General features: G+C 36.2%; 1 protein-coding gene across 1 annotated transcript; it reads left to right on the top strand.

Moving 5' to 3' along the window:
- Positions 1-4,633: 4,633 nt before the first annotated feature.
- Positions 4,634-11,474, top strand: LOC104408723 (AT-rich interactive domain-containing protein 4A-like; the record flags this gene model as incomplete). The annotated part of the gene is made up of 6 exons (XM_010018406.1): positions 4,634-4,769; positions 4,886-4,980; positions 5,561-5,693; positions 7,570-7,649; positions 9,395-9,471; positions 11,308-11,474. Coding segments are annotated over 6 exons (688 nt in total), but the record flags the coding sequence as incomplete, so codon positions are not given.
- Positions 11,475-12,475: the final 1,001 nt, after the last annotated feature.

The raw sequence follows: 12,475 nt of genomic DNA, 5'->3' as shown, positions 1-12,475 counted from the left end.
GAAAGCAAGGAGGTAGAATTTTTTTCTCTAATGTCATTATATGTACAGTAGTAAGATTACTGTGACATTTCGGAAGAAGCAGTTTCAGGCAGTAGGGTTTTGTTTTTAGGGAGACAGGTAGTCTTCTGTGGGTAGCCTCGAAGGTTGCACTTCTGCATTTTCAGGAATATTTCATACACACTTTCTAGCAGAACTGAAGCTTATTTAAAATTATTTCTTGGGTTTTTTGAAATTGAGTTCTGCAATCTCTCCAGTATCACAATATGCTTCAGTATCTTCCTCTTGAGCCCTCTTATGGTGATGAATCGGTAGTTAGTACAGTTCTTGTCAACAAGGTTATTCGACAAGTATTGCATGACTCTTGCTACTTTCTATGTTGTTTCCACAGCTGAAAACCAAAAATCTACATAACTTGCACACATACATCTATATATTCGTGCATAGCATCTGTGGTAGTTCACAAACAGCTAGTTTGTCAGGCAGCTGGTAAAAATAATTGAGTGTGCATAGTGACAATGGAGCAGTTTTTACTGCTTGGTACATACTTTTGTTGTCTTGGTAGATATAAAAGTTTCTGAATGGGATGGGGAATGAGGGTCAAAAAAAAGTTTACTTGCTGTGTAGTGTTAGAATCTCTCCTCCTTTGGGCAGCAACAGTAACGTAACTTGTTGGATTTGAAGTTAGCAAGACAATACAGTCCTGAGGGTTGTTTTCCTTATTCATTTGTTTCTTACAGGACTGCCCTGTTTTGTGTTATATATTATTATATATACATATACTTAATATTAGATAAACTTATATGTGTCTAGCTTGCTCTGTGTACAAGTAATACTGTAAATATTACGAGGATGTTATTACTAGTGTCCTGCTATGTTCTCTTTTTTATGTCTTGTTTTGTTTTTTTTTTAATTTTTCTTGTTCTTTTTAATCTTTGGTGTATTTATAAACAAGTTATAGTTAAACTGATCTGCAGTATTTTCTGATGAGTTTCTTCGCAGTTCCTAAAAATGGTTTTGATTTTTGGACTCATTAATATCTGTTACCTAAATAAGTGAGAACCGATGTTGAGATGGCATTTTTGTGCAGGCAGGGTTAGTATTATTTTCGTTAAAAGCACACAAGGGCCTGTTACAGGCAGGGAATGGAAGATACCTCCTAATCAGTAGTGAGTTGAAAGTTGCACTATTTAATGCATTTTTATGGTACTGTACTTTTAATCCAGAGATTTTTTTTCTGACTTTGGGGAAGTATTGCATTGATACCCACTGGGAAGCTTTTTCTGTCATAGCTTAGGCTTCCACAAACAGAGCAAAAAAAAAAAAAAATCAATTCTGTTTCTTTCCTATTGATATTGACAAGATGGGATACAGCAAAACTATTAAAATTCTTGTTCTATTTTCACCATTAAATATGCTCCATACAGAGCGTATTGAACTCCATTCTTGGGACTAGAACAAGCATTATGACGGAGACACTTCCTCCAGGTTGTGCTGCTTAGTCATCTTTTTTCCCCTTCTGTCAGTGTTCATCATTAAACAGCATATTTGGACGAAAGGCCTATGGCTAGTAGAAATGCTGCTTTTCTTTCTATCTCTCTTTCTTCGTTATATTGACTTTTAAATAGTAGTATGTAGGTTCTTGGCTAGTAGGTATCATTTTCTTTCCAGAAGTATTTACTGAAGTAGTCACCTGGCACACCCTGTTTCCCCACAAGTACATGTCTACTACAAGATGAGGCAATGGCAGTAGTTAAAGGGCTTCTACTTTTTCATACTTGTTTCTTTGGAAGGACAGGATTTTAAGTTTCTCTTCTGGTGTAAATATTGTGGCACTGTAAATGCACCCTTTGATGACTACATTACATGTTTATGGGGAGGTATCTTCCTGCCTTCTCTTCCTGTTTTCCTTCCCCATTTAACACAACTGATAACTGTTCAGTAAATTTTTTCTTATGGAATACAACCTGTGGAATTTCTGCTGTAGACCTTTCCTGAAGTTGGGTGATAACTGCCTCTTGCACGAGAGAAAGTATTCCATTCTCTTGGAAAGAATGGCTTTCCTTTCAGGAGCAGGAGAGGGGTTTCAGAAGGGGCTTTGGGGTTGGTTGGTTGTTTTCTTTTTTTGTAGTCCACCTGTTTAGTTCTGGAAATTGCAGAGTGGCCTGGCACTTTTTCCCTGTATGGCAAGGCACAGGTAGCTTTTGTTAGAGCAGGCCAGTTCTCTACCTTCACCTGGAGAAAACAGAGAAATGACAGGGAAAGGCTTGTAGGAGTAGTGCTGCTTTTGAGGCATGGGGTAGACCTGTCTTCATGTATGAAACTGGGAGTAGGACTGAAAACATGAGTGCCCACTCTGAAAGCATACTCACACTTTCATCGTCTCTGAGTCTGGGGGGTAATAATGAACGCTTAATTACCCAGCATTATGTATTTTTTCTTCCACATTGTTTTGTTTTGTCCTTCAAAGTGAAATACAAATTTATGAAATTGACACTTCTGCAATTGCAGTTATATTTTCTATCTACAATTGCCTCATATTGGTTGAGAATATCTGATTTTGTGGCTTTCAAAGTTCTAAAATAACTTGCATGTTTGTTGTAATTGAGGGAGGCAGAATATCTCATGCAGTTTGTAATTGTCATAATTTCCTTATGTATCCTAATTTAAGTAGAGTTTAGTGTGTTTTAGTAGTGTATTTTACTTAAGACTCAGTATTTATGAGATTTATCTTTTAGAGATGAAAAAATGGTCTATGTCAACTGGCTTAAAAATGGTTTGCTTGATTTATTTTTTTTTTTTTCCCCCTCTGCTATAGTGGTTTTAATTAAATAGGTAGAGCTTCCAAATTTGGAGATAAACTAGACTGTTTTGTTGGTGAGTTTTGTGTTTTGGGTTTTTTTTGTTTTTTTTCTTTTTTAAGATTTATTTGTTCACTGTCAAGTATCATGTTCTGCTTGCCCCTTTCAGTAAAGCTACCTGTTGCAAATCACCAGCTATTTGTTTCCTAAAATGATTATTTGTAAAAATTAGTACTTTGACTTTAGTTCTGAATGTGTTTGGCAAAAGATAATGATGGTAAATCTGCTTTTAAGTCTCTTTAGAGCGATGAGAAATGGCACACACTGTAGGGTGCACAGAACACTCAATAAAACCCCCCAAAACCAGAAAACAAAACCAACCAGCCAGATCACCCTAGAGCTTAGAAATATGCCCCTGAAATACTGTTATCGAAGTGTACAGAGAGCTGGTGAGTGGCATGTTTGGAGTATGTAATGAAACTTTACGTTCAAAGGGGTGACAAGGATATAGATCTTTTTATCAACATAAACCTGTGACAAGGCTGAACTTCAGAATTCTTTTGAGCGCCCTGGTCTTTGCACTGAGCTGATCAATGGGTGCCAATGCTGAGTTAGTAATGCAGAAGGGAAGAGCTCATACTTTGTTTTCCCAGGTAGTGTGAAGTGTTGCAGCAGTGGCTTTGTGAGTTGTAAGCCAGACTAGAGGATTTTGAGAACAACATACTGATACTGAGGTTGATGGGTCATATTGGTATCTGTACTTTAAAAGTTTTGAAAATATTATTAACTAGTATAGCTAATCAGGCATATAGGTATCTGCCATTCTTAAAATATGAGGGTTTTGGACGGCGGAAAAGTTAAGTTGCTTTGTGTGTGCAAGTATTGTAATATGAACCATTAAGATAATTCAGTAGTGGTACATACCACAGCAGTATCTCTATTCTGAAGATGGAGGAATGTTAAAGCTTATCTTATCAAGCTTAATAAAATTTTTATTCATACCTTTCTTTATAGTTACTATTGCAGTCTGTGGTTCTAATCTAAGATATGAAAATGTGACTGTTCTGTTTAGTTATTTGAAAAATAAAAGTGCTTTTCTTGCTGCAACCAGTCGCTGGTTTTGCTAACAATAAATATATAGTTGATATTCATGCTAAGAGATTTTTTTTTTAATAAAAGTATGTCAAAATTGTCATGCTGATATGCACAACACTTGAAACTTCTTCCTTCCCCACCTCCCCCACCAAAGTTCACTAGTGGACAAAGCACATTTCAAGTAGGTTAAATATAGAGCAGTACTCTGCACTTTGACCTCATACAAATAAACTTCTACCTTACTGGAATGCCAGACTGCAGCCACCTGGTCTGTGCTCTTTGAAAAGGGCCTGTTTAGTACTCCCAGTCTGTTGGTAGCACAGCACTGATGGTGTAGCAAAAACTACCACAAAGTTTTTTTTCTTTCCACTTAGTGGTCTTTTTGGGGGGTTGCTGTAGCAAGAGGGAGGATTAAAAGGTAACATAAGTAAGGAATAAATGGATAGGGTAAAAAACCCAACAAACCTCAAAGATTGTAACTGGTATGCAGACAGTAGGTATGGTTTGAAACGTGCAATGTATTGAGAAGGATGTCTAAATTAGACTGAGACTATTGCACCCAAAATCCTAACTTTATACTGGCTTGAATCTCTGTCTGAAAATGTTACCTGTTCTGAAACGCAATCTTGAATACCACCCTTAATTTTGCTTGTGAACTAAAGAATTAAGTGGAGGTCTCAAAAGTCACATTTAAGAGAATATTCTAGATTGTGAGTTGAATAGTAGACTTGTTTCGTCAGCTTGGGAAAGAGATCTGATCATCTTGTGCCAATTTGTTTCCATGGCTTCATACTAGTTTTTGATGATGGTGATGAGAGGACCTTGAGACGAACTTCATTATGCTTGAAGGGAGAAAGGCACTTTGCAGAAAGTGAGGTAAGACGATGATGGACATGCGGTAGAAACAAAGTGGTTAATTTATTATTCTTTTTTTTTTTTTTTTTTAATAAGAAGAATTGCAAACTGATTTTGTTTCCGCTTTATCCATGTAGACACTTGATCAACTGCCACTAACCAATCCAGAGCACTTTGGAACTCCAGTTATTGGGAAAAAATCTAATAGAGGAAGAAGATCTTCTCTTCCTGTGTGAGTTTTGCTAGTGCTCTGTTGCTTTCCTGTAGTGTGCTTTGCTAAAACTGAAGTAATGCCACTGAATGGTCTGAATGCTCTATCATGTCAGTTGGATGCACAGCTCATGCAGACATGTTTGTATGTTAGCAGCATTATGCAATTGATGGAGTTTTGCTTGTAGTAGCCTGAAGTATGTTTGTGCTTCTTTCATGTAATAGGAACTCATGTCAGAAAATATAGGATTTTCAACCTTTATACTGGACAAAATAGGAAAAAAAGTGTTTTTAAATTTCTGGGGTAGAGACCGTTTCTCTTTGTTTCATGTCTGTGCACAATCAAATCCTGATTCATGCCTCCAATTCCAACATGATGCTGTTGTAAAATAACTACTACTTGGAAAGAATTTCTACAAAATTCCTCTTACTAAGTAAGTGCACTTAATATTTAAGTGTATTTCAAGCAATTTCAACTTTTAAAATTCTCGTTTTGTTTTTGAAGCTGTGCAGAACAGAAAGATCTGGTTGTAAGCTGTATTTGCTTTCAAATATTAACTTCAGACAAAAACTTTAAAATACTGTGTGTTTTAATAATTTAGTACTGAAGATGAAAAGGAAGAAGAAAGTAGTGAAGAAGAGGATGAAGATAAAAGGCGTCTCAATGATGAATTGCTTGGCAAAGTTGTGAGTGTGACTTGTAGTTCTGAGAAGGCCGATTGGTATCCAGCTTTGGTAAGTTGCTTAGGATGTTGACATCTCTAGTGTCATACTATTACTGTCTTTTCAGACAAGAGTGTCATCTGACTTGCTTCAGTGTTCATGTAGTGGTTTTCCTGGGTAGAGTGGTTTGCACACTTCAAAACTTTTCCAGCAGTTGTGAATGTATTCAGGTTATGCTCTGCTGCCCGTAATTGCTAAAAATACAGATTTTCTACAGTATCTGTGAAGAGTATGAAAGCAGAGATTAACATTTATGTATAACCTCTTGAGTCTTTAAAAACTGCCCATAAAATGATTGGTATGATATTTTTCTTCTAAAAATAAGATACATTAGGAATTGCACTCCCAGGCAATTTAAGAGGAGTTTTAATTGCAGTGCAATTTTTCTCTTTTTGTATTTAATGATTACCTTTTTCCTTCAACTTTCAATTTTATGAAATACTAGTTCATTTCATGCTTTCATTACATAAATGGCCAGTTACTGTAGCAGTAGATGTTGGTTATTGTTTTTATTTTACTGTCAATATAGGATACAGCTGTTCATTGCCATAGCTGATAAAAAGTATGTGTTAAATAAATTCAAGTACAAGTGGACTTGTACTGTAAAGGAAAACACTTGCAGTTTCATCATACGCACAGAAAAATTTACAGATGCATGTTAAAAGTTGGTTTCTTTAGTAAGCTTTCTGGTATTGTCAGACAAGCTCAATACTCATCTTCTGTCATCCATCAGAGCTGTTTTGGGGTTTGTGGGGTTTTTTTTTTTGTGTGTGTGTGTAGTTTTTGCTTGTGTTTTTTTTATGTGGATCATTAGGCAGGTTTGGTTCACTAATCTTTGCATGTTTTATGTACTAATTGTATATTCTAAAGTTGTTTATTTTGAGTCTTCAGGGTTAGCTCAGCTGTTAGAATGTCCTGACTTAGTTTATGATTTTATTTCCCTGGGTGAATCCAGGATCAAGAGGCAACTAACTACACGGGCTAGTTGTCTTCTCTTCCTTGAAAGAACGTTATAGTGTAATGTAGGGTGAATAGTTGGCACTGGCTTACCCAGCTGTATATATCTCAGTTTAAAATGTGAATTGTGGCATTGTTGTATGTGCTCTGATTGTTGTATATCCCTTTACTAATGACGGATTTTAATTTACGATGTTTCCAGCTAGGGGATTAAGTTACTGGAGGCCATGTACCTGTACTGTTCTCTGCTGAAAAACAGGAATGTCTTATCTTGATTTTTGGGGTAAAACTTCTGACTGGGGTGGCACAGCTCCCACTGTGTCCTTGTAGACACAGAAGTCCATCCGCGTTTGACACTTTGTATGTGTATATGGTCTAGAACAAAATGGAAACTTGTTCTGTTTGTGCTAATACAAATACTGCAAGTGCATTTTTATTACCTTTTTAGACTTAGAGATGATACTGCTGTGGAAGGATACACTGGGTTCCACACCGTCTTATACACACCTCAAAAAAAAAACCCTACTACTTTCCTCTCAGTTTGAAAGCTGGTGTCAAATAAGTGGGTCTGTGACTTTTTAAACAGATGCTTTAAACAGGTTTTGTATGAAAAAGAAAGGAAAAAAAGGAGAATGAATAAACAGGAACCCATGATGTCACCCAGTAGATGAGTTTGAGTTTACAAGTGAGACTGCAAACTCTTCTGGCTTGTACATAATAAGTAAAGTTCATAGTTTGAGGTGAACTGCTGGCCTTAGTAATACAAATGGGAGTAGGTTTCTTTTCTCAGAAATGGAAATTACCATAGAAGAAACAGGAAGACAGCAGTTTTCCTGCTGTCCATCTTGTCTATCTTTCTTTCCTTTCAGGAACAGCTTTTTTTTTTTTTTTTTTAATTTGCTTTAAAAAAGTGTTTTATTTGAAACTTCAGGTTGTATCTCCCAGCTGTAATGATGACGTCACAGTGAAAAAGGACCAGTGTTTAGTTCGATCCTTTGCAGATTCCAAATTGTAAGTAATAGCTTACTTTCATTAGATGTATATGGGAGAAAAATGCAAACCTAATTAGATACTGCTTCTGAAGGCAGTATTTCTTCCATAAGGTCAGGGTACAATTTTGTGTAAAGTTGGTTGTACACATTTGTCATTCTTAATCCATTTCAAATGAACTGCTGCTGTGCTTACTTGCCAACCTTTACATTGTGTGTTCTGGTAAGAGTTTATTGGATTACTAAAGTTTCTGGTGTTTCTTTATTAAAAAAATCAACAACTTCAAAAAAACTCAAGTGTTAACACTTTAGATGACTCCTGTTCTTTGAAGTGTGAGTTTCGGTTGTAATTACTTCCCTTAATTTCTTAATTATAATGCCTTTATGCGTGTCGTCGTCGTAGTTCGGATATCTGACTCATTACCTCCAGTACCCAGATGTCCGTGGCTGTTTAAGTAGCAAAGTCTGAAAATGTTTAATTTACTTTTTTCTTTTCTTTATTTAATTAAAAAAAGTGAATGTGAAGTAACTTTCACATTTTTACAGAATCTGAACCAAGATTCTTGCAAAAAGAAAGATTGGTCCTTTTAGTCCACACACACATCGCTCCCAAAATGGGGAGGAGGGAGGAGAGTGAGAGAGATGTCTGTCCTACTTAAGGAATAATATATTCAAGAGTATAAAGCCTGGTTTTTTAAAGCTGGTTCCCTTTATTTCTAGTCATCCTTACTTCTAGTGCGTCTGTCTTAATGTACTGTAACTAAAAACTTGCTTGCCAAAGGCCAGCTATCACACCTCTTTCCCTCTTTCAAAGTGAACAGTTCGTGATTTTTTTAATAGCCCTGATTTTAAGTAGGGTGTGAGTACTTGATTACTGAAACATATTTAAATAACTGAAGACTTAATTCAGTTTGGCCTGTTAATGTAGACATGTATCATCAGCCTTCTAGATAAGTGGTTCTTTATATACTAACGGTAGGATGTTACTGGAAAAGCATGCAGACTTGTTGTTTTACTTTTTTTTCCCCTCATAGTATTATGGCTTTAACGTCAGAAAGTGACGGCCTCCAATTCCTGAGGTTTTACTCCAGTTTTTCTGAAATAATGAAAGAAGAAAAAAAATCTTATTGTTATAACTCACTTGTAAGGCTTTCCTTGCAGGTTGGTTAGCATTTCTGTTGTAGTAATTCAGTAACTGAATGTTGACTATAACTTTAGAACATAGCGGCTTCCATATATTTTGCTATGAGAACACTTTTGTAATTCAAAAATAAAAATGAACTGTTTATCAATGCAGTTGTTTGAATTTGGCTTTACTGTTGTTCTGTGCTAGTAGAAATGCATAAATGTTTCTTTCATCTTAGCTAGAATGCTATTTGGGTAGCAGCTTGTGATTGATGGGAATGTATTCACATCAATATTTTAATTATTTAGATTTTAATTATTTTTTTTTGCCTATGTGGAGTATTTTACATTTGCAAATTTGTGCAGGTTAAGCATTTAAAATAAACTTTATGAACTTCTCTTAATTATTCAATTACAAGGGCTCTTTTAGTGTGTGAGTTTCAAAGAAAGACTGGAAACTTACTCTGCATTTGAATTTTGTTTTAGGACCTACAATAACAAATGTCTTACGTATTCACTGTTTAGAAAAGACTTTGAAACTGAATGATAAATCTTGCCAATTTTAGACATCACTGTTCTTCTAAGGCAAATGCTTACTTTACTGTGATTTGCAAATAATAACAGAACCTTACTCTTTTTCAGTTACTCCGTAGCAAGAAAAGACATTAAAGAACTAGATGTTCAAAACTTACCAAAATCTGAGTCCTCTCCTAAAAAAGGTAAATTAGAATAAATTCTAAGAGTTCAACAAAGGAAATCTCATGAAGTAGTACTTTTAACTTTTGCATATAAACGATGACCTGTTGATTTCTCATGTTTGCAAAATATCGAAGAGCAATTAATTTTAAATCTGATAAATGAGAGAAACTTTGGATGTAGCTGCCTTATAATTAAAATAGCACGTAGTAGAAGTCTTGTTTATTTGGTTTTTATTTCCTTCTTTTGATCCACTCCAAATTTGTGGAAAGTATATAAAATATTTTTAAGATAGTATATTTGAAATGTCATTGAACAATGGAATATACAGTTACATCTGCTAAGATGAAAGTTTTGCACTACTGCTCAAAACACTTAGACTTTATATTAAAAATATCCAGACAACAAAGTGTAAACTTTATTAGAACAGCCTGTGCATAATTAATATTTGATTTTTGAAGTATAGTTATAGAACTTGATTTATGGATGGATGAATGATGTGACTACAATAATCCTTGTTTTTAGTGAGCTTTAATGTAAATAATTCTTAAACTTTTAGTCTTGTTTTTAGTCAGACCTCAAAACATGAAATTTATTAAGGAGAAATATTTAAAATGTATTTATTAATAATAAAGGAAAAACCCCAACGAGCAACAAAAATTCCCACTCAGTAATAGGTCCTTTGGTTTGAGTAAAGGTCTGGAACAGCTTGTTAACAAGTAAAGATTTAACATGATACTTAAAAATGAGAGCTAGAGGTGGTTTTAATGATTTCTACTTTCTTCTTAATAACTGTTTCATAGTACAAGAACTTTAAAACAAAGAAACATAGGATGTGAGGTTTAAGATAAACAGAAGAAAGGGATATTTTTTTTTTCTGTGCAGAGCGTAATCGTAATTGGGCTGTGACATTTGTTGCTATTGTGGAACCAAAGGTACTAACGGTTTCACAAAATGATTTTAGACATACCTGGAAGTTACTTTTATCAGCAGCTATTAACACCTGTTGCCTTGTCTCCTCAAGCAACGCTGTGAGTTGGTCATTGTTGTATGTCCCTATTTTGGGTATTCTCCTGATTCATCTTTATTAAAGTCTTTTATTATGACTGGCAGGCATATTTTGGGGTTATCTGGGTCTGTTTTGCTTTGTTTTTTTCCCCCATTGGAGCACATCTTCAAGGAAAAGAATTCGAGGTATTCCTGTTGTACGAGTGTGACTTCTCCCTGGCCCATTACTCCCTCATTCACTACTGTATTTTTCTTCTGTTCCAAACATTAATGTAACATCTCTTTGGCAGTGCTCTTCAAGAAAATACTTGTGGTTTTGTGCAATCTAAACTTTAAGACACAAAGGTATTTTGAAAAGAACAAAGTAAGTCCTGGTAGTTGATCTAACTGTGCTGGGTTTACTTTTTTTAGTAACTTTATTACAGTATTTCTCTCTTAGGAAACACAGTGATTTACAGTCGGATGGAATAGATGTGGAGGAGTATAGAATGTATACGATCTTATAGGAGTATAGGATGCCTATCTTTGTACCATTCATATACTTAGGTGTAAAGCATAACAGCGTTCATGGGGATCTGTGCCTAGAAAACAACTGGATGCTGTGTGTGGGATGTATGTTCTGAACTCTAAACTCTGTGAGTTGCTGATACTTGACTTTTAAAATTTGACACTCCCAAAATGTAAAGTTTGTAAACTGGAGTGTTTAAAGCTGAATTAACTATTTTATTACTTAATTCCAATTTTAATTTAAGTAGTAATTGTGATTTACAAGAATCTGAAAAGGAAATTAAAAATACTTTGTGACTGAGAATACTGTGGATGAGGTAAAACCAGGGCCCTTTCTTCTGTAGGGCTACAGGAGGCAAGCACGTTTCTCAGCACAAAGGTTGTTCCTCGGAACTGGAAAATGGATATAAGTGAAATCGTAGAGTCCTCGAGCAGTGATGAGGAAGATGGAGCTGCCGCAGGAACTGATGAAGAGGAATTAAAAAAGGAGGAGAAAACTGAAGAAGTAGTGGTAAGTCTGGGCAATGTTAGTAGTTCTTCAAAGGTAGTTCAATAACTTGCCTGCCTGAAGATCCTGCACTTGCCAATATTGTACTCTCAGATGTAGCATAATCACGTCGTCATCTTTCCAGACCTGTTCATCTTTCTTTTGCTGTAGTTGTTTTTATTGGGGTTTGAGCAGTGGCAATTGCCTCCTGTTATCCAGCGCAGAAATTAGAGTCAAATCTTAGAATTTAAGAATTCAAGGCAGAGAAGAGTGATGGAAACAATCTGGCTCAGGAGGAGAGAGACATAAGCAAAATACGGTGTTGAGCCTGGTGGTAGTAATCTAACTCTAAATAAAAGTAACTTTGTATTTTCTTTTGTACTTCATGTATAGGTTGTATAAAACATAACTTGTTTCTGAAAACAGTAGTTCGATTTAAAAAAAAAAAAAAGACAAACTGCTGAAGGAAAAGCAGTAGGCTGAAAGTGTAAGCTAATGCACAGTGCCTGTGAAAGCTCTTTGGTGCCTAGGACACTGTTTAGGAGGGGTACAGGATTTGCCTTTGTAAGTGTTAGTTTTTAACACCGGTATTTCAGGTCGTGAATCAGCCATGATGGGGGTGGACATCTAATAGTTATGGTAGAATGATTTTCTGCGTTTGAGTGGCTTCTTTTCCACAAAGTTCGCCAGTTTCTTCATGTCATCGAAACGCTGTACAGAATTTCCCTTTATTGCTGCTGCCTGTTTTTAGAAGCAGAGGGTGTGCTTGGCTCTTGGATTCCTTTCCTTCCCCTCGTTGTGCGATTTGCACGGGACGCTCGGAAACGTGCCTTTCTATCGAAAAATGCAGTGAATTCTGCCTCCTGGGGGAGGTCCCGCCCCGTTTCCCCCTCGCTCGCCCTGCAGCGTGCGGCCTTGTCAGCCCCAGGACAGAATGGCCGTTCATACTTGGAGGCGGCCTACAGCGTTGCCACGGCAACCGAGTGCTGGCTGGCAGCGCGCATGCGCGGAGGGCGGGAGGGGTG

Source organism: Nestor notabilis, unplaced genomic scaffold (genome assembly GCF_000696875.1).
Source record: "Nestor notabilis isolate BGI_N333 unplaced genomic scaffold, ASM69687v1 scaffold32917, whole genome shotgun sequence".
NCBI classification, from domain to species: Eukaryota; Metazoa; Chordata; class Aves; order Psittaciformes; family Psittacidae; genus Nestor; species Nestor notabilis.
This window is presented reverse-complemented; position numbering and strand designations above follow the sequence as displayed.